General features: G+C 41.1%; 1 protein-coding gene across 1 annotated transcript in view; it reads right to left on the bottom strand.

Annotated features, from left to right (window-relative positions):
* The window catches only part of Nbas (NBAS subunit of NRZ tethering complex), a 302,722-nt gene that overhangs the window by 27,105 nt on the left and 247,685 nt on the right, over window positions 1-27,932 (bottom strand). Inside the window, exons 47-48 of the mRNA XM_051143481.1 lie at window positions 27,002-27,091; window positions 11,565-11,760 (exon numbers count right to left, since the gene is read on the bottom strand). Coding sequence (XP_050999438.1) covers window positions 11,565-11,760; window positions 27,002-27,091 — 286 coding nt within the window. The remainder of the gene's footprint in view (window positions 1-11,564; window positions 11,761-27,001; window positions 27,092-27,932) is intronic.

Below are 27,932 nucleotides of genomic sequence, written 5' to 3'. Positions count from 1 at the left end.
CAATGAACAGCAAGTGTATGTGCCTCACACCATGGCAGACACCCTCTCTCCCTACATGACATTTTCTATAAAAACAAACAAAACAAAATCCTTCAAAAAGAATCCTGAACCAAGCTAGTCAGTTCCTTGGCATGGGCCTTGTTAAAATGTGAGAGATCTGTAGAAAACTATTTTCCAATAGCTTTTTTGATATATCTGTAATTATTGTGCTGGGAAAGAGTACAAAACTATCTTCTAATTTTTCTGACTTTTCACTGGTAAACTTGTGCATGTGCATGTATATGAGTATTGAGGCCCACAGTAGACCCAGGGAGTCCTTCTTTGTCATTTTTCTGCCTTATTCTTCATGCGCAGAGTCCCCTAGACAAACGCAGAGCTTGCCCATAGGGCTCGTCTGGCTAGCTGTTGGGGGCCCCATTTCCACCTCACAGGCAGGCAGCCACAGCTGACAGAGTCCTCCTGCTTGGAATAACAGCCCTTTAACTGCAGCGTGTCTCCTCAGATCAATCCAGACTATCTTACTCCTGCTCAACTTTTTAGAAAAGGTGTCAAATGAAGCTTCTTAAACACAACGTTCCAGATCTAAGTGTTAATGAGCTTTTGAAGAGCAGTATTTACCCTAACATTTGAGATCGGGACAACACACTAAGTTTGAAAAGGTATGTCTCTGTAATTAGACTTATGTGATAGGGATTTATATATTCCCTTTATTAACTCTAGTGCTTTTTAGTATTCTCCTTTGGTATTCTAGAAATTAGGAACCACACAAATAAATAATAGTAATTAGGGTTTTCAAAAGCTTATAGACACTATTTGTTCCTTTCCTGGTTAAAAATAATGCTAAAACACTCTCACCACACTGCGAACTGCTGTATCGCTCCTACTTATGATCATCATTCCTCCAAATTTTCAGTGTTAAAAATTTTTACCTATGATCAATTTGAGTAGTCAGTAGAGAAAAATTAAACATATGATCAATTTTTTTTGGTTAGGTGTGTGTGTGTGTGTGTGCGCTTGTGTAAACAGTATAATCAAAATAATGATAATTTTATAGAAGAAAGCTTTGCCCCAATATATTTTTATAGTATATTTAGGAACGTTGATCATAAAGAGTGTAGAAAAATTGCTTTTAAGTTGAAAACAAAATCACCCTTCCATAAAACTGACAAGTTAGTGGGGAAAAATTAGGAAGGCAGACTTTTCCTGAGTTCAAAAAGTTCAGTCAAGTGTGGATCACAGGCTTGCAGAAGTGGGATGCAGACGGTTAGTGTGAGCATCTTGAGAATTCCCATCCCTAAAATATCTGAAATAGAGGCACAGTTTGGATGGGGCTCTAGTATAGTCCACATAAGACCGTCCTGGATTTCACTCCAACTAATTGAGGCAGGGTCTTTCAACTAAACACAGACATCACTGATATGATCTAGCTCACCCCTGTCCCCACCCCCATCTCAGTCTTCCTTTCTAATGCTAGAACTATAAGCCAGCTGCCACATCCACCTGGGATTTACTCTGGGCTTGGGGGACACGTGTTTAACTCACTTAGCTATCCTGCAGCATGGAACTCTCCCCTCTAGGGAACAAGCAACACTTGCTTTGTGTAGAATTCCCTCCTTCCTAGCCCCAGAGAGTATCCAAAAACCTGCCAACGTTCACAAGCACCTGCATAGCTAGAGACTATTTGCTATTGACACTAATTAAATGTTATGGAATTTAAAGGGCAAAATACAAATGTGATTCAAATATGAGAGCATCGTTTTATCTCTAAATGCAGCTTCTTCCTTCCATGTAGAATTAGGAGACTTCCATCCTTCCTGTAAGTCAATTTGTCAAGTGGCTGTAGGTCCTTATCTGACCAAGACTCACTGTCCTTGAAACAGAAGAACACACTCTTCTCAACAGAAGCCATTTTTTTTTTTAACTTTAAACTTTCTTATGCTGCTGGAAGTGAACCCAGACACCACAGGCTGGGGCAGTGCCCCTGATTATCTCTGCTCCACCAGGTACTGACAGCAGCCCACTGCCTCTGCAGATATAGACACGAAACAGTTACCAGTGAATGTGAAAGTTTTCTGGGTAGATCTGTACAAACCTTTGCTCCTATAATAGGTAATAGTGATATTAACCTCTGCCCTTGTGGCCCCTAACAGATAGCAGGATTATAATTGATGTAAAGATACAAAATAATTCCGAGATTCTTTTCACAAACATGATGATGCCACACTGCAATGCTCATACACAGGGTTTCAAATTACAAACAAACAAAATCTACAGGCTCAGTAGAAAGAAGAAGCACAAAAAGCTAACAGAATTAAGCTCTAGGCAGGTGGGCAATGCAGCCTTTTGTGTCCATGGGGGGACCTAGCCAGTTTCTCTGGAAATGGAATGTTGGGAAAACTATCATCAAAAGTTGAGTGCTAACCTTCCCTACTGATCTAAGGGACACTTAACCTAGTTCTGGCACACAAGGAAGAACTCAGTAGCAGGTCGTTATTGTTCCGAACTGTTAACACCTGCAGAACCATTACTATTAGACAGGAAAATAGAAATAAGAAATATAACATTGTTTATTTTTTCCTTTCTGAGTTATGGATTTTATTAAAACAAAATAAAAATTAAGAAAATATTACTAATGTTTTTACACATTAAAAGGTACTTTTGGGGGTAGATTTTCTCATTTTTACAGAACTAAAATGCAGATGCAAATATTGAGCAGATGTCGTGAATATGTGACCTTGCACGTAAGTATGCTAAGAAAGCCTGCTAAGAAAGCCTGCATTCCAGCAGCTTCTAGATCCTGAGCTGAAGTGAGAAGGTCTATTATCAGCAGCGGCCCACCAGGAATAAAAGAATGAGAAACTAAATGCCTTGCCATAGCAGTGATATCACAGAACAAGACCGATGGCATAATGTATTCGTAGGCTAAAGAAGGGCAACTGTGTCAAACCCAATAGATTATTCTGAGATTCTAAATGTATCTTAACAGTGTGCAAGAAGCACACACACTCTGCAGGTATCTAGCAGTGCCTTAGCTGATAGAGTTTGATAGTTCTGTTTGACATGTTTTAATATTAAGATACACAACTTTCTTAACCAGCCTCAGCCTTCTTTCCTGTGTGATGAGTGGGACGCTATGCAAACTATGGCACTGAAATGTGATGTAGGAAGCCTGATGTCCAGTCCATGGTAGGCTCTCAAAAGCATGAAAGCAAACTGGACCTTCAGCAGCTTTTCAACAGAAGTGAGAACATGTTTTCACTGAAGCATCGATGGTTTTATTTTGACGCTGATGCTTTGGTTTAGCTACAATTTACCCAAAGAGACTCAGGAGACAGAAGAAAATGATTTATATGTCTGCCTATCTACTCTCAAAAAAGAGTTAAAAGACGATTTAAAAATAATATATCCAATCAGCTGAGAATTTCTAAACTTTAAAAAAGCATAGGTAAAAACATTAAACTCCACATTCTAGTTTACATCTTACATTATAGATTAATGACTCACATATTAAAAACAAACAATTGAAACCAAGGAGACTGGACAAATCACACGAATAGGGGGAATAAATGAACTGAATGGTAGAAATGAATAAGACAACCAGGCTGAAAATGATGTGTCTATGTGTGTGTGGAAAAGGAAGGGAGGAAGATAAAAATTAGGTAGTATCAGAAAAAAGAATATTGTCACTATTATTAATCTATGGCTGAAGACAAAAGTGTATATGAAAATAAATTCTAGTTAGAAAATAAGATAGTAATTTCAAAATTACATATTCTAGGACATATTAAATGTGAAAGTAAATTATAGATAAGACCCAAGGGGAGCTTAGGGATAAAATCAGAATGAACTGATGGGTACTCTGGAAAAGAAGAAAACTTGAAGAGAAATCCCAGTGGCCAGCTCTGGATAATTTACACAAAAATAAATCATTATGATGGGTTAGAACCATGGAAGAAACCAAAACCCTCATGACCACACTGAAATACATAAGTAATTGAATAAATATATTTAGGTGGACAAGTAATGGAAGAAAATTCTGTCATAGTTATATTAATCTCATGTGGCAGTCATCAATTCATGCTAAAATAAGTACATGGAAATATAATGACAGACTATAATAAATAATAACAACAATAATCTGAAAGTATCTAACAAATTACCTAATAATTATAAAAAAAAGATGTAACTGTTTCTAGGAGAAATATGCTCCCTAGTACTCTAGGTTAATAGTATTAGTCATGAAACAAATCAACATTATGTATCTCCTAATACAATGCATTAAGAAAGACACATCACTTCTGTGGTCTCCTACTAAACACACAAAACCTGAATACATGACAATGTCAAATTGAATGACATTTTAAATGTACTTTTCCACTGCTTTTTAAATGTGTCAAGGTCATACAAGACCAAACACATAAATCAGACTAGAAAGTTGTCAGAGATTTAAGGAGACTAAGAAGATATGACAAATACAGTGTATTCCTGGGTGGATGCAGATCAGCAAAGGGACTAGTAGGGCAACTGACACTGGGTGACCTGGGAATCAATCAGGAAGCAGTCAGGAACTCATGTGGCTGTGGCTGAGCCACTAGAATTTGCAGAACTGGCCCAAAAATACACTGAAACGTACACAACTTTATACAACTTTTTCTAAGTCTGAAATTACTTCAAAACAAAAGTTATCCCTCAGCTGCTCTGTCGCACTTCCCGATGCGCAACAGTTATACACTTCCTGTGTTTTTTTTCCTTCAGTTCTTTTCTGCATTCCAGATGAGAATGGAAGACATGTATCTCATGCTACATGATAAGCAGGAGGTGATTACTGAAATGATGCAACCAGAAAGCTTCTGCACAGAAAACAGGAGCAGAGTGAAGATGAAAGAGCAACAAGAGGAAGCCTCTTCTGGCTGCTCATCTACACTAAGATCTAGAATCAAGAAACTTAAATGCTCCAAATTCAATCACAAACTGGAAAAATGAATTAAACAGAAAATTCTCAAAAGACTAAGTACAAATTGCCCATATGTATATAAAAAACGGCCAACATCTTTACCTACCAGGGAAAGGCAGACTAAAACCATGCTGAGATTCTGGTCTATCCTGGCCAGAATGGCAAAAATCAGGAAAATAAATGTGGGTGAGGATGTGGGACACAATGAAATCTTAAACACTAGTGGCAGGAATGCAAATTAGACCAGACACTATGGAAATCAACATAGAGGTACACCATAAAACTAGAAACACAGCTGCCATATGACCCAGCTACATCTCTCCCGGGTAAAACTGAGAGATTCTACAGCAACACATAACAGATACCTGCTCATCACAGCGGGCAAGAAATGGAATAGGCCTACATGCCCCTCAAGGGGAATGGATAATGTAAACATGATACACACACAATGGAGGTTTATGAAGCCATAAAAGGAATTAAGTTATATCGTTTACAGAAAATCAGATAGAAATGGAGATCTATAGGTTAAACAGAATAAGCCAGGCCCAGAAGACAAGCATTGTGTCTTGTTTCTCATATATATATCCAGACTTTAAAATGAACACAAGACTGTTGGAGAGGAGGAGGGAACCAGTGAGAGTGGCGCAAAGGACCTGAGTGGGCCAAGGGACGCGGTGCAATGGGAGGGAAAGACCACATCATACATCGATGTGCACATGTGTCCTAATGAAGCGCTCACTGTGAACAGCAAATACACAGTAACAGCATGTCAAATACACAGTAACAGCATGTCAAAGGGCATTGGAATATAGTCATCCGCTACAAAGACACAGTAACAGCATGTCAAAGGGCATTGGAATACAGTCATCCGCTACATGGACCACAGAGGTGACCTGAGCCTGCAAAGAGGAATGAGGGAATGACATCTGCTGAGATTTGCTAAATCCAAGTCTATTCCTGGGATGTCACCATTACTAACTAAGACACACTAAGCCTAGAAATATTTTGTCTATGTGAAGGGGATAACCGAGACTCCCTGCCTCCCAGTGCTCCAGCATCCTAGGAAATGCTCCTTAAGGTTAAAGCAAGCTGATGACTAAAGCATGCCAATGACTTGCCTGAGCTCGGGATGTAGTTTTTCCTGCTGCACTGCCCAGCAAGGTGAGTAACCCACTACCCCTCTAGTCACACACACACTTCAGAGCAGCAGCAAACTCCCAGCTCATCTCCCCATATCTGAGCATTCTCAGGCATCTCCATGGCATCTTGATTCCTGATCAGAACATGTGTGGCTCCCAGTCTACCCATTCCTTGTCATCCGCAGCCAATGGTGTCTCCCAATAGACCAATTCTGATGAACTATCAGAGGAGTCTTTTCTCGCTGCCTTGACATATGGTTACATGTGATCCTGAAGATTTGTTCAGTGTAGGAATATAAATAATTATAGATGAGAATGTACCTAGCTATATTTTCACATATGTAACCTCCCTCCTTTTTAAGACATTGAAACTAGGCATCGGTTGGCCTCTTCCTCCTGCTGTGCCTGGAATTCTATTGCAATGACACTGGCTCCTGTTTTACTTCAAGAAGATGGACTTTTCAGGACCAACTGGCACCTGTCCAACATCACTAACAGTCTGTGCGCCTGTGACCGCTGATGACTCCATGTACATGCTGTTGCTAACTGTAAATTACTAATAAATATTTTTTTGATATTTAAGCTATAGTTAAAAAATATCTGGTCACTTTGTGTTTTTAATAAAGGCTTTAGGGATCCAAAAATATTTTAATTTCTGATTTTTGTTAACTCTTTCATTAAAACATTGAGTAGTGATAAAGGTATTAGAAACTGCACTGTAGGAGAATTGAACTGTTTAGAAATGGTTGATTATTTTTATCTTATATCTTTTGTATAGCTCAACAAGGCTGCTCTGTAACTTGGCTTCACTGTTGAGATCCAGAACCTGGCAGCCATCTTTACTGTGTGCCTGCATGTGAACAACTAACCCTTTTGGGGGGCCCACAAATCAGGGTACTGAGGCACGGTTAGGCACTATGAGCATCAAAACACGTGCTGTAGTGACACCTCTAGGCCGAGATGTCCCATGCCAGTTTTCCACACTCATGCAGGGTGAACTCGCACTTTTTCACAGCCCTCTGGGACACTGACTGTGGCACTTGTTGTCCCAGTAATAACTGTCAGCATGGCGTACCCACAGTGCACCTTCCAATACAAGGCTTTTATTCTAAAACAGAATAAACCGTTCAATGAAAACAACAACAGCAACAAAGATTTGTGCTATACATCAATGTCTATCTTGGCACCTGAACTCTTGACTGACTTGTGGCACATCTATGTTCTCCAGCATAAAATCCCAAACCAATGAGGACCATGACCTTGTCTGAAGTGAGAACATTACAGGGTTTATGTCAGTTAATCTTCACATGATTATGTTATTTCCTTTTATAGATGAGAGAATAACTAATTTCATAGCTCATAGCTGATTGGTGGTAAAACTGGGTTTGAATTCCACCCAGTGTGTGAAAAACTCAGACTCCAGAAGCAGGTATCTTATCTATTTCTGTACCCAGAGTTCTTGCAGTTCAGGGCATATGCTATATGCCTCAAGAATCTCTGCTGAATATTTCACACAGTGCTTTATTGCAATGATCTTTATCGGGCACAGACTTTCCCAACATTCCAGTTGGATGGTGGTTAACATGTACAGGACTGCTTCGAGACATCATAAAATGAGAAATAAATGCTTTGTTATCCTTCAAATTCCTGATTCCTCCTGTGTAATTAAATCCAATGCACGGAAGGAGAAAATGCTTTCTGGAGAACACTGCATGTCAGGTGACATGACCAAGTGCTGGTGCTGAGTACAAGTTTGTCCCTAGAAAACGGAGATGTGTAGCACATAGGCAAGAACACCGGCTCTGCGACTGCATAGGACTGAACTGAAGTTCCGGCCTCATCACCTAACTCAGGGAGGATGCTGGCCACTCTCCATGATGCTTCTAATGTCCACACAGCTCACAGTATCCTCTTCTGCCCCAAATGACTCCTGCAGCAGTGAGAGGGACAATTTCTATAGGAAGAGAACCAAAGGGTGCACGATAGGAGACTCCAGAGATCTCTAAGTACCATGAATGTTCTCTTGACTTTAATTATTGTGGGGAAATAGATCACAGAGTTCTCTTCTGGAATCTGAGCTCTCCTGCTCATAGCTGGACAAAGATAGTGCTCTTTACTTGCTTCCACATGAGAAGCACAAGCTAATCAAAAGTCACCATGAAAAGTGTGTGGCAAACTAACAAAGCCATATCAATGCTGCAGGCCACTCTGTAAGGACATCTTCCATCACCCCAAGTATATCATCTGCCTTCAGATAAGGAACAGGCAGCAAAGACAGCAACAGCACACTCAGAGCTGCAGTTCCGTCTTGGCATTTGAAGCATGACCTTGGACAGGTTCTTAAAGACTTAATATTCATTTATTCAACAAATATTTACAGAGTGTCTTTCAGATTCCTGCTCTCACAGAATTTATATTCTAATGAAAGAAGAAAGACATCATATAACAAACAGGCAGAGATGGGGAGGAAGAAGTTTTCAGATAGTGGCAAGTGACTAAGAGTTAAGACAACGATGCAGGAGATTGTCTGAGCTGTGGAGTCATTTTAGAAAGGTCACTGGGCTAAATAAAGTCTGAGTGACTTCTCAGGTCTGGATGTCCCGATATTATGCTAAAATAGTTAGCAAGCAGGAAGAAAGCCTTTCCCTGCTCCAGGATGGCAGGCATCATGGCTGTTAGAAACACATTGTTTCCATGTACACTCACAGGCCCCACATCAAACCACACCTGTATTTGGTTAAGCTGATCACCTGTGGATTCATAGCTTTGAAGACACTTAATGCAACAGTAAACTATTTTCAAGGAACTACAATACAGCTTTGCATATTTAATTTCTTTAGCTCTATCTGACAGGAGAAGTACATATTTTGCTATTAATTTGACAAATGAAGACCAGCTGGTCTCTAACAGAAGAGTTAGCACTGACTTGCAGGTTTCAAAGTAGGCAGTCACATGACTTTATAACAAGATTAGGTGTTATCTTAAGCTAAATCTCTCCCGAGTGCCTTGAACACTAAATTCAGATGTGCTGGAAAGTAAAAAGGCAAAACTCTCGAGCTACATGTTCCCCTTTACATAAAAATATGGGAAAATCTGAGGTGCTGAGGTATGGAAGTTTTCAAAGGAAACATCAGTATTTGACCCACATTTTTCATGCGCCAGTTAACTAGAAAATTACAAAAGCTGAAAAACTCTGATAAACTGCACCAAGAGGATTAATATAATACATCTTCCCCTCCCCCTCCCATCCCACTCCACTGATACCATGAAGGGGCACATTTCTGGGAAGAAAATTAAAGCCTCTCAAACTGCTGAAAAAAATAAGGGTCTCTGGATTTTTAATTCCATTAAATAATCATTAGAAAGCTAGAAATTACTGCCTCTTTGCGATACAGTGAGGGGTGGGCATGTTGAATCTTGCAGGTGCTGGTGGTTTCCCAGCAACACGGTGATTTGTGGGGCCACTACTTTGGGCACTGCACAAATAATTAAATATTAAGCCCCTCTTTGATGTATGCAAAGTCTGCCTAAGAAGATTACCAGTGAACATGGCACCCACATTTTCTTTTTGTTAGTGAACACTGCAATATAATATCTATTCTCATCTTCAGTGCATGAGAATGGGTCTCTATCAGAAATGGTTCTGAAAATACTTCTGAGGAAGAAAGAGGTAGTAGGGACATTGTAGTCAATGTGAAAGTACACAGAGGAAACACTCTATTCTTCAGGTTTTTGGGATGCATAGATGGTGAGGACCAAATGGCAGAGGAGGTGAGCAGACCATTGTCCACCTTGGTTCAAGGTTCTATTTTACGTGCATAGTGTCCAAGAATCTCAGTGTAAGAGACGTCCCCAGAGTTACAGACCTAGTGACCAAAGGCTGACAGAGATAGGCAATACCCACAGTGTCCCAATCTTCCCATTCTCCTAGAGAAAGATCATGCAATCTTGGAAAAACAGTAATTGAAGAGATGATCTGAACCATGGACATCATTAACACAACAGTCCAGGGTTTCCAGCCTGAAACCTCTGCTTTATTTCCCAAGGACCAAAATGTTCCTTCAACGAGATATGAAAATTTCTCATCCACCTCCCTTGTCCTCCTAAAAAGGCCTGAGTCCCTAATGCCAGGCAGACATGGAGGAGACACACACCACAGCATTCCTTGGAGAATGCTGAGGATGCCAGCATAGCAATGCCAACACAGGGTGTGCTACTTTATACCACCAAATATTTAAGAAACCTGACCTGACAAGAACAGGGAAACTGCTCTTATCTAAGAGGAAAGTAGACATGGAGAAAAATTTAAAAGGTAAGTGAGACATGAAATTACTTTCACTTGTCACTGTGAGACTCCTGGGAGAGATTTCCAGAAGGCCTGAACATGTGCTTCTTCACACAGCAAATATACGCATGGACTTCAAGCATGAGAACAAACAAGCTACAGCTACAGCAGAGCCTCTTGGAAAGGAGGTTTGTTTCAGTTGCCATCCATCACGGAGGGAAGCCAAGACAGAAGCTTCAAGAAGAAACCACAGAGAAACACTGACTGTGGGTTTGCTTTCTAGCTCTCTCTCTTATACAGTACAGATCTGCCTGCCTAGGGAAGGTGCTGCCCACAGTGAGCTGTGACTTCCCACATCAATCATTAATTTTGACAATCCCTCAACTGAGCATCCTCAGATGGTTCTAGGCTGTGTAAAGTGGGGAGCTAAAGCCAACTAGAATCTGTGTCCTTCAGAGTTTCCAGGGGACCAGGGAGAGAAGCTTCAAAAGAAGTAAGAGCCAGGTGTAGTGGTACAAGCCTTTAATCTCAGCACTTAGGAGACAGAGGCAGGAGGATCTTCATGAATTTAAGTGTAGCCTGGTCTACAAAGCAAGAGCTATCACACAGAGAAACACTATCTAAAGGAAGAGAGAAAGAGAGAAAGAAAGAGGAAGAAAGAAACAAAGAAAGAAAAAAGAAAGGAAGGAAGAAAGAAAAGAAAATGAAGGAAGAAGAAAATTAAAAATGTTTTAACTTTGAGAATTCAAAGATTAATAAAGTTTGCTGTGATCAGAGACGGTTCTAGAGAAGAGGTCTGTGGGAACCTGGAAAGCTCTGGAGAAACTAAGACTCTTTGTTTCTCCTAGCCCATGGTGGTGCAAAAGGAAGAACAAATAAACACGCACAGGCAGAGCAGGAGAGCAAGAAATGGCTGAAGCCACCTGCACTCCCATCCACAGAGGCATTTCTCCTGTAAACGGTGCATCCCAGTTAATCAGCACTGTCCATAGCCCTGAATACGGGCATGTGGGCACGACGCACACATGCGTGGTAAGCCCAGTCATGCTCGGCCCAGCAGGAAAATCTGAATAGACTTTATTGATCATACTCAACCACTATGCAGCTGGCACACTCAACATAGTGTCTGAAGCTGCCCGCTAACTACCAACGATTTGAGAAGGATCAGCACACAGATGCTGCTTACCTGTCTCTGAGGCCAGGCTGCTCTGAGAATGGCCTCTGTTCGGAAGAACACCAGGAGCTTGCTGTCCTCCTCACTCAAGTTGAAGGACTGCCCCAAGAGCTGTAGGGCCTGGATTCGAGGCCTCACAGGGCAGGTGTCGTCAGCACAGAAAGGCCGCAGCCACTGCAGCAGGTCTTCAGCGGACACCAGCCCCTCCCTGCAGAGTGGACAAGGTGGAAGGAGAGGCTCTTGAGACGTTTTGTGTCCCTTCTAGTAAGTAAACGCTGTCACCATCCTAAAGACTCAATGGATTAACTCTGTGTCTCTTAAGAGGAAAAGATTACATTTTAAAGTGACTTAAAGCAAACCATATTCATCTTAAAACTATGAAAAATAAATGTAATCCTGAAGCAGTTTTTTATTAAACTGAGCTATATAAAGCCAACAAAAGATAACCACTAACCATGACACCCTTAGTTTATTTCTTATGCATATTTAACAAGTTGTAAAGCTTGTCTCTACCGCTCATACTAACAGTGTCAATTACCAGTCTAGTAATTTTATATACTTGATTACTAGTTGGCAACAACTAAGAGAACCAGACATCATAAATTACATTTGCTAGGGCAGAATCAGCTTGGGAGAGGTGGCATAGTCTCCCGAGTAACTGCCGTGTGCACTAGTTTGACCCTGTTGCCACAACTCTCTATCACTTCCCACTGTGAACATAATTTCTGCATGTTCTACACAGTCACCTAACACCATCTAAAGATAAAATATGATGTCCGGCTACTATGGGACCGCACAGTCTAGAATGATGCTGTGAAGGGGATGTTCTGTCTACCTCTCCACTCAATCTGAGGATCTGTTTTCCTGTAATCCCAAAAGAGCCATCTCAGTAAACTGTTGTAAGACATTGGATCCCATTGTGAACCCTGAAATTGTCAACTGTAAAATCCTGTTTTTTGCTTGGTGTGGTTGAACCTTAAGACACACCTCTATTCCAAGAACTTTCTGTTCATTATAAACAGGTGATTATGGTGTGGTTCAGCCCTTTAATCCAAGAGCTTTCTGTACACAGGATTTAATAAAGTTAATTCTATGCCAAGAGGCAGAGCAAGAAACCAGTTGACAGGGGTTAAAGAGTAGGAGGCACTTTGAGCTGAAGGGTATTTAAGATAGTGTGGATAAGAAGAAGCAGGTTTTTGAGCTTTGAGCTAGCAAGCTTTTGGGCTTTTAGTTTGTTGGCTTTCTCCTCCTCGGCTGACCTAGCAAGCTTTTGGCTTCAGACTTTTTGGGTTGTCCTCTGAGACGTGAGCTGAGTAGAAAGGTCAGCTGGGTGCTTTCTCTGCCTCCTGAGGTAGCAGGTTTTCACTCCAGCATCTGGCTCCTGAGCCTTTATTGGTAAAATCGAACATTTGAGATTTTCATTTTTGAAAACAACAGTGACCCCACTCACTAGCTGATGACAGTGGCTGCGACTAGGCTGTAGACATGCCAGACTCCCTTCGCCGAGGCCCTGGATTATGCTGGTGCTTGTACAACCAGAGCTCTTGGCATGAATCACCTAAACTGAGTCTCAGACCAAATCAAACATCACAGCAGTTCCTGCTCTAACAAGGCTATAGCATATTTCAAAAAACAAAAAACAAAACCCCAAAACCTCCTGAAGTTAAGTTCTGTATTGCCAATAAGCATGTCTCTCAGTACCTATCACAGTATGCCTACCTGACAAAAGCTGTTTTGTGGTAGCTTACATAAAAAATAGAATTTATTATTAGTACTTAAGGAAAAGAGAAATTATAAAATATAAAGAGTTGGTTTAAGCATTTTAAATTTTTGAATCATTTGCTAGTTTTACAGTGCTCATCAGAAACGGGAAGAATTAGAGATGGGTAAATGGCTCAGTAAGTAAAGTGCTTGCCAACAAGCATGAGGGCCTAATTCCAACCCTCAGAATCCACCTGGGAAAGCAGGCCTGGAGGCAGGGACAGAAGGATTGCAGGGCTCTGCTGGCCCGACCGTCCAGCCAAGCTGGCCAACTCCGGGTCAGCTAGTCTGCCTCACAGACTTAGGTGGAGGCCTGGAGAAGAGGCTCAGTGGTTAAGAGCACTAGCTGGTCTTGCAGAGGACCTGGGCTTGGTTTCCAGCACCAACATCCAGCAGCACAACACCACGTGTAACTCCAGTTCCTGGGGATCTAATTCCCTCTTGTGACCCAGTGGGCACTGCATGCACACAGTACAAATACAGACAGACAAGTAGGCACATACATATACACACAACTAATAAATAAAATTTTAAAACACTAAGAGGGACCGTGATGATGAAAGGCACCAGAAAAAACTGATGGCCTCCACATCTGCACATGTGCGCAAAAGTGAAAGCATACTTTTTATCTATGTGTATGTACACTTATACACATGTATATACTCTTGTACCCATAAGTGGAGATATACTTACAACTATGTGTATGTGGTGGAAAATGTTTATACAAGAAAGATAGAATGCACAGGTATTTCTTGAATACTTTCTGTCTTTAAAGCAGTATCCGCAAAATCATTTTTAGACCTAACTGGTAGTTAGCCTTATCATTTTCTAAGACTCTTAACATAAAATATGAATGTCACCACTCCCACTTTACAGTGAGAGGTCTTCAGAAAGTATCTGCTGGAATCTGTGTAACCACGACAACATATGCAAAGCACCTTGCATAAAATGTGGCACAGAGAAATACTTAATGGCTATCACCTCCATCAGGATCATCTTTGTAAGTATTACTGCTGTCAAAGCACTAGGGTTTGTACTTGATGGCACAGACATTAAAAATTTACATGGTATCTGCCCTCAAAGAACTAATACAATGGAAAAAAAAAAGATCTATGAACTGGCTTTTGTCTGTATTATTAATGTGACAAAATTGAGCAACTGCTTGGAGGAAGAGGAATGGCACATAAATAGGATGAAGGATATGCAGGATGTGCATAAGTACAAAGATAGGAAGGTGGAATTCAGACAAAGAGGACAGGGAAAAGGCAAAGATGTCAAAGGGCATATGGGAGTCAGTGAGAAACTAAAGGCCCAGTGTGAGGCGAACAGAGGAGCAAGCTACAGTTCTCATCTCTGGAACCAAGACAATGAAAGCAGGCTGCACAGACAGCATGGCTGAGCCCTCTTGCAAGTGCATACTCTGGAGCTTTGGGTCCTGACTCAGGTCCTAGGCCTAGAATTCATGACAGAATCCTATCCTTGGTTTCCATAACTGTCAATCGACATGGATAGCAATACCTTCCTCATGGGGTTGCTTAGACTTATGTAGAAAAAAATAGTAAATGTAATGTGTGTAACACACCTAGCACATGTGTAAGTACTTCAAATGATCACACCCATTGTTATTAAAGCTTCTGGAGGGCATGGAACAGGAACTATGGTAGATTTTGAAGCAGTGAACCTTGAAGACCACTTTAAAGATTAGAGAAGATGTTTAGGCTGGGCAGCCTCAGGCAGAGGCCTTCAGCTGTCTAAGTATAAATCTGGAAGGAATGGGACATTGATATCAACTCCCACAAGTCTCAGAGACCATCAGGAGAAGAGGGCAGAAAGAAAGAAAAAGCCAGAGGATAAGGAGGAGTGCTGTGAAATGTCCTGTAGACAATGGTGTGGTTGTTGCACACCTGAACTCACTGTATGTATGGTTTCCTGCACAAGACCAGCAAAAGGTCAGGCCAACATCCAGATCACTTAGCATACCAGCAGATAGCACTAACTAAACCCAGTGGGCTGAGGTCAGGGAGAAGGAGGACTCACACAAGCAAGACTACATAAAAATTGGAGAAGAACATGTTGGGGTGTGGGGAGAAAAGAGTTAGAGGTAGATATAACCAAGGCACATCATATAATAATAAAGAAAGAAAATATATTTTTTAAAATTCAGGAAGAAAGTCATTTGAAGCCCATTTCTGCCAGCAAATCCAAACCAGTTTCTGGTGTTTTAATCCTCATACCTAAGTGTCAAGGTGAATAGGATGAGCCCAGATGTCAGAGAGCTGGAGTCATAAAGACCGACCAGCAGTCAGAATAACACTAATTCATCTTACTATGGTGAACTACAAAGATAAAAATGATAATGTATGGATGTTTACTATGAGTGCTCACTACTACAACTACCTTTATCATGTATGCTGTCACCATTCTATAGAATGGACAAGAAAATGATCACCCGAGATCACACAGTAGGCGGTGAGGTCTACCCTACTACCTTGGGCTCCTTGCCTTGCCAACTACTGTGTAATGTCACTGAGCCAGTCTGGAACATGTTACATAACACCTTGGCAGCAACTTCAGTTCTAATGAGATACAGAATGATCATCATAAAACTTTCCAGATAATTGAATTGGACTCTTTTTTTTTTTATTTCTCTTTTTTTTTTATTAATTTATTCTTGTTACATCTCAATGTTTATCCCATCCCTTGTATCCTTCCATTCCTCCCCCCCCATTTTCCCATTATTCCCCTCCCCTATGACTGTTCCTGAGGGGGATTACCTCCCCCTGTATATTCTCATAGGGTATCAAGTCTCTTCTTGGCTACCTGCTGGAATTGGACTCTTTTATTCCTTGAGTTTATAATATATCTGACATATTGTAGAGACATGGCCTAATTTTTAGTTTATTTAAAATAGCAATCAAATTATGAGAATTCATTCCTAAAATGCAAACATTGTTCCAAAGACACCATGTTCCAGACAAGCTTCACTGTACATCCACCTGACAGAAGAGTCAGAATGATCATAGAAACAAAAGGACTCTTAGGAAGCAATGACAACAGCATGAGCCAGGCAGCCTCAAGACTGTTTTTAAAATTCACAGTCATTCGTATAGAGCAAAATGTACACACACACACACACACACACACACACACACACACACACACACAAAGAGAGAGAGAGAGAGAGAGACAGAGACAGAGACAGAGACAGAGAGAAAGAGAGCCAAACAATAGTTAAAGAAAACAGGTGAGATTTTTAAGCCTTGTCCCTTTTCTGTGGGTTGAAAATTGTCAAGATGAATAGGTGGAGTGGGGGGATAAAACAGGAAGGATAAAGAGCATGACATCAGTAGAGATCCAGAAGGAGGGAAGTGAGTCTATTTCTGTAGTCTTTGTTGAAGGAAAGAAGGTTTAATGAAAATAATAATAGAGAGAAAATCATTTCAAAACACATTTGCCTCATTATAAAAATAGTTAGTAAAAGTTATTAAGTAGATAAAAGGAAACTCTCTATAGTTGCACTATAAACAACAAGCAATTGTTTCTACTCCCTGCCCCTATAGTTAGGATAGGAAGTAGATATTATACTGTAAAGAGTGAAGTTTTATATAAATTTTTTATTTAAAAGCAATCAACTAATAGAAACACAGAGACACACAATCAGCTGTGGCTCAACAGATGAGGTATCGTGGGGAATATACAACTATTTCTACCAACATGAAAGAGCAGCAGCAGCAGCAGCAAGACAAGCCTGCTGACTGAGTGGTTATGTGAGGATGTGAAACTCCAGGATGGTGTGAGTGCTCATCCACTCTTCTCTATTTATCCTCTCTCTACCCATCCACTCATGAAAACATCCATGCAAGTACAAAAGAATGGAAGGGGACGTCAACCAAAAGCAACAGAATCAAGACAAGGTTTTTATTTATTTTTAATTTATATATTCACTTTATATCCTGATTGTAGGCCCCTCCCTCCCACCCTCTTATCCCTATACCCCATCCCCTTCTCTTCAGAAAAGGGAAGCCCCTCCACCCCAACCCCAGCACATCAAGTCACATCAGGACTGAGCTCATCTTCATCCACTGAGGCCAAGCAAGGCAGCTGCATTAGGGAGAAGTGATTGAAAGCAGGCAACTGAGTCCATGTCATAGACAACACTCACTCAACTTACTAGGGAACTCATAGGAAGATCAAACTGCCCATGGGTGACATATGTGTAGGGGGCCTTGGTCCAGTCCAAGAATGCTTTTGTTGGTGCTTCTGTCTCTGTATGCCTCCATGCACGTAGGTTAGTTGACTGTTGGTCTTGTGGTGTTTTCTTGTCCCCTCTGGGCCCTCTCCTCTGCCATCCAAACCCCCACTCTTCCACGGGACTCTCTGAGCTCCATCTAATGCTTTGCTGTGAGTCTCAGCATTTGATTTGATCAACTGCTGGGCGTGGCCTTTCAGAGAAAGGTTATTCTAGGCTCCTGTCTATAAACATAGCAGAGTATTGTTAATGGTGTCCGGGGCTGGTTCTCCCTCATGGGGTGGGTCTCAGGTTGGGCCAGGCACTGGCTGGACATTCCTTCAGTCTTTATCTTTATCTCTGTACACCTTATAGGCAAGGTAAATTTTGGGTCGAAGGTTTTGTAAGTGTACTGGTGCTCCCCTTTGACCACTATAAGTATTGCCTAGCTAGAGGATGGCTTCCTCAGTCTGGATGTCCCCTGCTGCTAGGACACTCAGCTAGAGACCTCCCCATATTGTCCCTGTAGCCTACCCTGTCACAGGCCTCTAGCTTGTCTCAGTGATGTCCCTGCTCTCAGTTTCCCTTTGCTCTCCAAGCCCTCTCACCTCACCTCACCTCTGCTCTGCTCCCCACATTTGACCCCCCCCCCATTTCCCTTCACACACTCTCTCCTACCCAGTTCCCTCTCTACATCCACTTCCACTATCAATTCTATTTCCCCATCTGATTGACATTCAAGGAGACCCTCCCTTGGGTCTGTGAATTGCAGTATGGTTACCCTGTAATATATGGCTAAAATCTGCTTATAAGTGAGTACATACTCTGTGCATCTTTCTGGGTCTAAGTTACCTCATTCAGGATGATCATTTCTAGTTCCATCCATTTGCCTGCAAATTTCAAGATTTCCTTGTTTTTAATAGCTGAGTAGAATTCCATTGTTTAGAAGTACTACAGTTTCTTTATCCATTCTTTGGTTGAGGGATATTTAGGTTATTTCAAGTTTCTGGCTATTATGAATAAGGCTGCTTATGAACATAGTTAACCAAATGTCCTTTCAATATGGTAGAGGATCTTTTGGGTATATACCCACGAGTGGAATAGCTGGGTCTTGAGGTAGAACTATTTTCAATTTTCTTAAAATGTGCCAGATTGATTTCCAAAGTGGTTCTACAAGTTTGCATTCTCACTAGCAATAAAGTTCCCCTTTCTCCACATCTTCACCAACATGTGCTGCCACTTGAGTTTTTTATCTTAGCTATTCTGATGGGTGTAAGATGGAATCTCAGAGTCCTTTTGTTTGGATTTCCCTGATGACTAAGGATGTTGAGCATTTCTTTAAGTTCTTCTTGGCCATTTGAGATCTGTCTAGACTTCTCTAACTCTGTACCCCATTTTTAAATTGGGTTATTTGGTTTGTTGGTGTTTACTTTCTTGAGTTCTTTATATATTTTAGATATTAGCCCTTTGTGGGATTGGCTGGTGAAGATCTTTTTCCAATCTGTAGGCTGTTGTTTTGTTTTGTTGACAGTGTCCTTTGCCTTACAGAAGCTTTCCAGTTTCAAGAGGTCCCATTTATTAATTGTTGATCTTAAGAGTGTGAGCTGTTGGCGTTCTGTTCAGGAAGTTGTCTCCTGTGCCAATGAGTTCAAGACTATTCCTCACTTTTTCTTCTAATAGATTTAGTGTATCTGGCTTTATATTGAGGCCTTTGATCCAGTTGGACTTGAGTTTTGTATATGGTGATAAATATGGATCTATTTGCATTTTTCTATATGTAGACATCCAGTTAGATCAGCACCATTTGTTGAAGATGCTTTCTTTTTTCTATTGTACGGTTTTGGCTTCTTTGTCAAAAAATCAAGTGTCCATAGGTGTGGGAGTGCCAAGATTAGCTTTTTGGAGGACCATAGAGACTGGTGAGTGAAATGTCAGCAGCTCCTAAAACTCCTACAAGGATCTCAATCCACTGCACACAGCGTTAATCAAGTACACAGTATTGATCTACTAGGGATTCCTGGCACATTAGTGAAGTCTCAAAACGGACCTGAGGTTAAGAGGGAGGGTGGTTGCTTCCTGCTTCTTTATAGAAATCTCCTGAGGGACTTTGACTCCCCACCTCTCATTTCCATATAGCTACCCCAACCTCACTGAAGCTAGCATGGGATGATCTGATTGGCCTTTCAATCATATAAAGGCTTATACACTGCACAATAAACTTAGATCTGCACCTTAAGTCTGGTCTCCAAGTGTCTGATTCCCATGATTCTGCATGTTCTCTGTTGCCACTCATCCCCCTCTCCTGGTTCCTGATCCCCAAACATAGGTGTATGGATTTATTTCTGGTTCCTCAATTGAATTCCACTGATCTACCAGTGTGTTTCTATGCCAGCACCATGCAGTTTTTATTACTATTGCTTTGTAGTACAGCTTGAAATCAGGGATGGAGATACCCCAGAAGTTCTCTTATTATACAGGATCATGTTAGCTATTCTGGGTTTTGTTTTTCCATATGAAGTTGAGAATTATTCTTTCAAGGTCTGTAAAGAGTTTTGTTGGTATTTTGCTACGGATTGCATTGAATCTGTAGATTGCTTTTAGTAAGATGGCTTGATCTCCTTTAGTTGTCTTATTGCTCTGACTAGGACCTCAAGCACTGTATTGAAGAGATACAGAGAGAGTGGGCAGCCTTGTCTTGTCACTGATTTCAGTGGAACTGCTTTAAGTTTCTTTCTGTTTAGTTTGATGTTGACTATAGGCTTGTTGTATATTGTCTTTATTGTGTTTAGGTATGTTCCTTGTATCCTTGATCTCTCTGGGAGTTTTAACATCTAAGGAGATGAGCATGCGGTTTTTTTTCAAGACAATTTTTTTTAAGAATATAAAAGTAGCAATCTTTGAAAAAACTGTTTGTTTGTTTGTTTGTTTGTTTGTTTGTTTCAAGATAGGGTTTCTCTGTGTAGCCCTGGCTGTGCTGGACTCACTTTGTAGACCAGGCTGGCCTTGAACTCACAGAGATCCCCTTGCCTCTGCCTCTTGAGTGCTGGGATTAAAGGCATGTCAGATTCTTCATGATACATGTCCTAGTTAGGGTTACATTTGCTATGATTAAACACCATGTCCAAAAGCAACTTGGGAAGGAAAGGGTTCATTTGGCTTACATTTCCACATGAGTCCATCATTGAAAGAAGTCAGGACAGGACTTAAAATAGGGCTAGGACCTGGAGGACAGAGCTGCTGCAGAGGCCATGGAGATGTGCTGCTTACTGGATCTCTCCTCATTGCTTGCTCAGCCTGCTTTCTTATAGAACTGAGAACCACCAGTCCAGGGATGGCACCACTCACCATGAACTGGGCCTTCATCCACTGATCAGTAATTAAGAAAATGTCACAAACCTGGATCTTATGGATTTTCTTGATTAAAGTTTCCTCCTCTCAGATGACTTTAGATTGTCATAAAACTATTCAGTATAACAGAATCACAGAAATTAAGCCATATCTAAATTTAAATAGTTAAAGTATACTGAAAAGGTATTAAAATATTTTAATGATATAATAACAAAAGCAGTTATTCTTATTTGAGGATGGGGAAAAGAAAACTGCATTCAAGTATGCAAAATAGAAGACCTTTGATATTTCTTATAAATATAAATATCATAGAATTTGAACTCTAAAAAGAACTAAAGACACTTTCTCTGATTCTTTATACTGAAGGCCAGCAGGTAACACAATTGTAGGATTAGCTTGTATTCCAATGTTTCCAAATTAAATTTTACACAACCACTTTCTGCACCTTCTTTAAAAACTGGATGGCACTCACGTCCAGAGAGCAGTTATTTACCTCATAACAATCATGCTATTATTGGCTCAGAAGGTGCATCTTGCCTTGCAATACCCAGGTTGCAAGTTTTACAGCTGAGTAAGACAGTGATACCGCTAATTCCCTAATAACCTGCATAGTACCTTTCAGTGCCATGAAAACTCAGCAGTACAGAGGAAGGCTTCAGTTTGGCTCCAGCTTGATTTATCTGTCTTACAATAAGTGCGTGGTATTTTAGGAATAGTGCTCATTAGCTACTTCTGTCCAGGCATGATAATTGCTCCTATTGTTTGAAATCTTCTGGGGCTTTCCTTATTAAAACTCATTACAATGTACCCTGTACATGCAGCATCTGTATTTCTGTGCCTATGTTATCTCCCTCACCATAATTTTTCGGTTTCATTCATTTTCTGAAATTTTACAGCTGAATAAAATTCCATTGCTTATATGTACCATTGTTTCATTATCCACTCATCTGTCTAGACAAGTAGGCTTTTTCTGTAACTATTGTGAATACAGTGGCAAGAAACATGGATGAGTATGCATCTCAGTGAAGAGTATAGATGGAGTCCTTGGAGTATAAGTTCAGGAGTGGTCTAGCTAGACCATATGATAAGTTCTACTTTTAGCTTTTTGTGGAACCTGTAAAGTTCCAAAGTAGGCACAGTGTGGACACTCCCATTAACAGTGAACAAGGGTCTCTCTTTCCTTACTTCCTTGCTAGAATTTACTGTCAATTGATTTCTTGATAATAGCCATTCTTAGTAGGGTGAGATGGAATCTCAAAAAGATTTTAATTTACATTTTTAAAGTGTCTGTCATTCAAATTACTTTTGTAAATTCTCTACTCAGAACTGAAGCTCATTATTTCATTTGGTTGTTTTCTTTCTTTTTCTTTTTTTCTTGTCCAAGACAGGATTTCTCTGTGTAGCTTTGGCTGTCCTGGATTTACTTTGTAGACCAGCCTGGCCTTGAACTCACAGTGATCTGCCTGCCTCTGCCTCCCTGAGTACTGCAATTTAAGGCATGCTTCCGTTGTTTTCTTAATGTTTTGCTTTGGGGATCTTCGTGTATCTTATCTGGCCACCCTCAATCAGAAGTGTGACCTGTGAAGATTTTTCTCATCTGTACTGTCCCTCTTTAGTCAGTTAGTAGTTTCCTATGCTGTACAGAAGCATATTAGTTTCATAGCATGCCCTATTTGTCATGTGTTGGACTAGTTTCCTGAGAGGGCAGAGTTGTGAGTAAAAAGACCTTCCCAAGACTGTGTCTACAGAGTATCCCGTACTGTTTTCTCTACCAGTTTCAGGTCTATGGTAGTATGAACCTGGTCTGCAATCCATGGCTGAAGAGGTCTTAGGCTCTAGGAGAACTTAACTTTGTTGCGTAGCTTGTCCTAGTACTAAGGTACCTTCTAAACACATATGTATTTGTGTTATACCCATGGACAAATGCCATTCTCAGTCTTGACTAGAGGACCTTCTCTCTTCAGTGAAAGGTAGTAAATTCATAGATGCACGGCTATTTAAGGTGCTCAGTGAGAGTAAGTGACAATTTGGTCACTTGATTTTTGACAAAGAAGTTTGGTTTCTCAGTTATGTTATAAAAACATATTTTTGTTTTAATCCCAGCTGTGAGATATGGGATTGTCTACAGCAGCTGACTATATGTGCCTTGCGGCTCTGAAAAGGGTACAGTCTTTAGCAGGGGTAGTTAGTTGAATTCTGAGGACTCTGGAGAGGGGATAAATGCCAGAACACAGAGAGAGAGACAGAGTAGGGTGGGGGTGTGGGTGGGCTCTGAGAAAGAAGAAGGCTGCTAGTGTTCTTCCCTGATGCTCCTAGTTACTGTTGATGCAGTGTGAGGAGAAGAAGTTGAAGATAATCCTGACAGGAAGATTGGTATTGCCCCAAGAAACCCTAAACAGCAGGAGGTAGCTAAGAGACCTATTTCTGCTTTCTCCCCCCGCCCCCCACCCCCATCTTCTTTCTCTCTTACCTGTGGTTGGGGAGTTGGAAAGGACTGGGGTGAAGAGAAAAAGGAATATGAGAAACCAAAATAAAAATAGATTTAAAAAATTCTCCAGCAGACAATTTAGTGCTCAGTCCTATTTAGGTTATTTACACAATCCCCTTGAAGGCTCACAATGTATCAACAAAGAGAGGCAGGAAAGAAAGGGAGAGTCAAATCCCACCAGCTCAGATGTGAACAAACAGGCTCACATCTAAGCTGTCTCAGCTAAAAGCGGCATTCCCCTCTATGATAAGACTGCATCTTCAAACTATGAGCTAAAACAAACCCTCCCTCCTTTAAGTTGCTTCTATCAAAAGTTCTGTGAGGCCAGTATAACCATATCTGGTTAGGTGGCTAAAGGCTCCATTAAAACTGTCTGAGTGCTGTGAGTTCATTGGATGTGAAATCAGCACAGAAGAGAAGAGTGCCCGGGAGAGGCATGCTGCAGTTACAAAACAATTGACTCTTGCTCTAGCATAAGCAAGAGCTCATGCTGGTACAGCATGGACTATGTACGAAGAATAGCCACAAGGGCATGATGGGGCAGACCTGTAAACCCAGCACTTGGAAGGTACAGGCAAGAGGAACAGAAAGAAGTTCAAGATCATCCAGTGAGGTTGAGGCCAGCCTGGGATACATATAACCCTGTCTAAACTTTACCTACCAGGAAAGTAGGTCAGAGGGGAGGACATGCTATTGAGACTTTAGGTGTGAGAAGCCTGGGAGAATGAGGAAATAGAAGGATCCAGAGGGTCCTGGAAAACTACAGGCGGATCTGGGCCCTGGGGTCCTCCTCAAACTATGGCACCAGCCAAGGAAAATATAGGCAGTAAACTTCGAACCCCTACCCAGACTAGCCAATGGACAGGGCATTTTCCACCGTTAAGTGGAGAAGGAGATCTGACTTTCACACAAACTCTGGTGCCCCATATTTGATCATGTCCCTTGGATGGGGACGACTGGTGGCACTCAGAGGAAGGATAATAGGTCACCAAGAAGAGACTCGATACCCTATGAGCATATACAGGGGGAGGAGGTCCCCCTCAGTCACAGACATAGGGGAGGGGAATAGGGGGGAAGCGGGAGGGAGGGGAGGAATGGGAGGATACAAGGGATGGGCTAACAACTGAGATATAATATGAATAAATTAATAATAAAAAAAGGAAAAAAAAACCAAAGCAAAACAAAACTCCTAAAAAATAACAGCCATATAACCAGACAATTGGTAGCTATTTTATATATACTCCAATTCTTAATCTTCTCTGAAGACTCTCTGGCAGAAATTCAGGAGCATACAAATCCCAAGGAGCATACAAACAAATGTGTGTGCGAGTAGATTATCATGTACGTCTGTGATTGCTGATGACATGCGTGGGTAGGGGTTATTCACTATGGATACTCAGCAGAGTGGGCATCAGACTTGGATGGAGTTTGCATGACAAGAGGAAGCAGCAGGGCAGAGAGGCACAACACCTAGGAGGGCATCAGGTGTGTCAGATACAGAAGGAAGTGACCTGAAAGCAAAGCATTAGAGCAGCTGGTGCCCCATGGTCCTCCAGAGACTACCTGGAACTTCCTAGAACATAAACTGCCTCCTCCATGGAACTTTTCCAGGCAGCTGGGAAATAAAAGCCAAGCAAATAGTAGCTATGCCAACTAAAGAATACTTGCCAGGAATAGAAGTTATATTATCTTTCTTCTCCTCCTGCTTTTTTTCAAGAAAAAAAAAATCACTGAAGCTTTTCCCAAGAATCCTTTGTTATTCTATCTCTGGAATGAAAAGGAGCATCTTGTTCTGCTTTTCCACTCCCTAAAGTCTCTTTTGAAGCTTCAGAAATAAATATCCTGTATTTCAAAGACCCAAGGTACATTCTTCAGTGTATCTGGTTAGAAATTCATGGGGAAAAAAAACATTGTCTTCTAGCTGTGAGAGGGCCCCAGGTGAACAGGATTCTACAAGTTACTGGAAGTGGCCTACACAGTAGCAGAGAGGGTCTTTCATCTTGAAAGATCAGGACCCAGAGCCAAGCCAACTTGAGAGAAGCTGGGGGCTGAGAGAGTTTATTCACTAGGGACTGGGACAGGGATGGCAGCACCTCCACCTACACTGGCCAGTACAGTGTCTCAGCTAGAACACCAACACCCTCTCCTCCTAACAGAGTGAGGTCAGAGGCTAGGTCCAGTCACCCACCACATTTCCCGCTCTGCTGTCCCTTGTCTTCGATTCTTGCTTCCAATATGGTCCTTCCAACTCTAAAGCAGTTACTAGGGCCATGTGTAAACTTGTCTTCTCTGAAAAACAGACACCCCTGGGCTTAGAGGTTACTTCTTATCCATATATAACTAACTCCCTGTGACTGACTAGAGCAGGATACACAGCAATCACACTGAATAAGCACAGATCTCTTTAGAATAAGGCATCAGAATTAGGCTACAGCTGTTTTCTTATTTGAAGATATGCAAGCGAAAGGGGTTTAGAAAACTATACAAGGTAAGAGGCAGAGGAAACAGAGGGTCCTGCTTGCAATAATTTCTCATTCCTCAACATAGCATCCTCTCAAACCTGGAGGAAAATGGAGCTCATGAAGAAACACTGTTATCTATAAGATATTCTATAACTTAGCATCTACCTGCTAAGCCTGGAGTCACACTCAGGCAGAGCCTAGTTCTATGGTCCTAGACAAGTGCCAAGCTTTTCTATCATCCTCTGGAAGCAGCAAAGGCACATGTGTGTGCTTGAATAATAACTGGAAAGAAAAACTATTTTACTACTCTGTACTCAGTACTCAGTGGGGCATTTCCTAAACCCTTCCTCACTATTATTTTCAGTGGAAACTGGCTAGCTGAGGAGAGGCCAGACATGACTGACATGGATATCAGTTGCAACAAAGACTGTTGTAAACTCTAAAGACTTGCATTCCCATTAAGTGGTTGTGGTGGTTTGAAGGAGAACCGCCCCTCATAAGCTCAGATTTGAACACTTGGTTCCCCAGCTGGTGGAACTATTTGGGAAGGATTAGAAGGTTGTGTCCTTGTTGAGGAGGTAGATCACTGCAGGTAGGCTTTGAGGTTTCAAAACCTCATGCCTTGAGTCTCAGAAGAGACTTTACACTTTTAAATAGTATTGAAACTGTGAAAGACAAAGGGTATTTTATAAGTTGGAATGCGCTTTGCATTATGATATGGCTACAAACCTATGGGGACCAGGACATAGAAAATAGTGGTTTAAATGAAAATGGCCTCAATAGGCTCATATATTTGAGTTGTTGGTCCCCAGTTGATAGAATTGTATTGGGAAAGATTAGGAGGTGTGGCCTTGTTGGATGAAGTATGTCACTGGGGGTAGTTTTGAGGTTTCAAGAGATCATGTCAAGCCCAGTCTAGCCCATTCTTTTCCTCTCACTTGCAGATTAGATGTAAGCTTTCAACTACTGCTGCAGCACTATACCTGTTTGTCTACCTGCTGCCATGTCCTTGCTATAATGGTCATGGTTTCACCCTCTGAAATTGTAAATGCTTTCTTTTATACATTGCCTTGGTTATGGTGTCCTTTCACAGCAATAGTAAAGTAACTGAAACACAATGCAAGCCATTCCATGGAGGTGGACAAAGATGACCTGGTCTTACCCATTGTCCACACTGGTGTGGACTGCCGCAACAATGCCTTCTAAGACCTGGAGGGGATCACGTTGCTCACAAAGTTCAGCACTCCTGCCACTGTGATGAGAAAGAAAATAACTGAGTTAAAAGAGGATAATGGAGTCTCAGAAGTATAGTTTCTATGACACACTCAGGTTAAGCCAGTTGGATCATGGCATAGTGAGGCGCTTGCTTACAACTCTGTAAGCTCAGAGTGAAGCACTAAGGATGTGAAGCTTTGTTCATGGTCTAATTCATGCACACATTTCTACCTGGAGAACAACACAACCTACTTTGTCATTCAAAAGCAACTGAAAATTAGATGTTAAACATTAAGTAAGTAATAATGTTCTAAATTCACCAGCTTGATGCTCTTAAAAAACAGTATTTACTCATTGTCTAGAATTCAAGCAAATTCCCAAAGTGCAACAGAAGAAAAAGAAATTTTACACATGTTTTCAGAATATTTTCATAGCTAAACAACCTGCTAGGGTCAGTTACTTTTAGGTCTTTGTCATTTTGTTTCTATGCCCACTAAATCTAAGTTAAAAGATATATTCAGGAGCCTAGCCCAGCCAGTGTCCTTGGCCCTGAGAGTGAAACAGGTGACCCCTCCATGTTCCAGAACCTTCTATAGCTGCAAGTGTCACATACACATTAGTCAAATGTCTTTAGTGCACTGTCATTAGAATCAGTGTATAATTCAGACTTGATCAGAACCAAGTCTCCAGTAGCAGAAATGCTACAAATGCACAAATGTTTCAAATGTTTATTTTGTGAGCTTTATCTGGTTAAGAAACAGTAATTATAACCTAAAAGGTACAAAACATGGCAAATAAATATGTGCTATCACTTGGAAATGAGGGCTTCTCATAAGCAACAACAGAGAAATCATAACAGACTAATAGAACAAAGCTTT

The sequence above is a fragment of the Acomys russatus genome, chromosome 1 (assembly GCF_903995435.1).
Source record: "Acomys russatus chromosome 1, mAcoRus1.1, whole genome shotgun sequence".
NCBI classification, from domain to species: Eukaryota; Metazoa; Chordata; class Mammalia; order Rodentia; family Muridae; genus Acomys; species Acomys russatus.
This window is presented reverse-complemented; position numbering and strand designations above follow the sequence as displayed.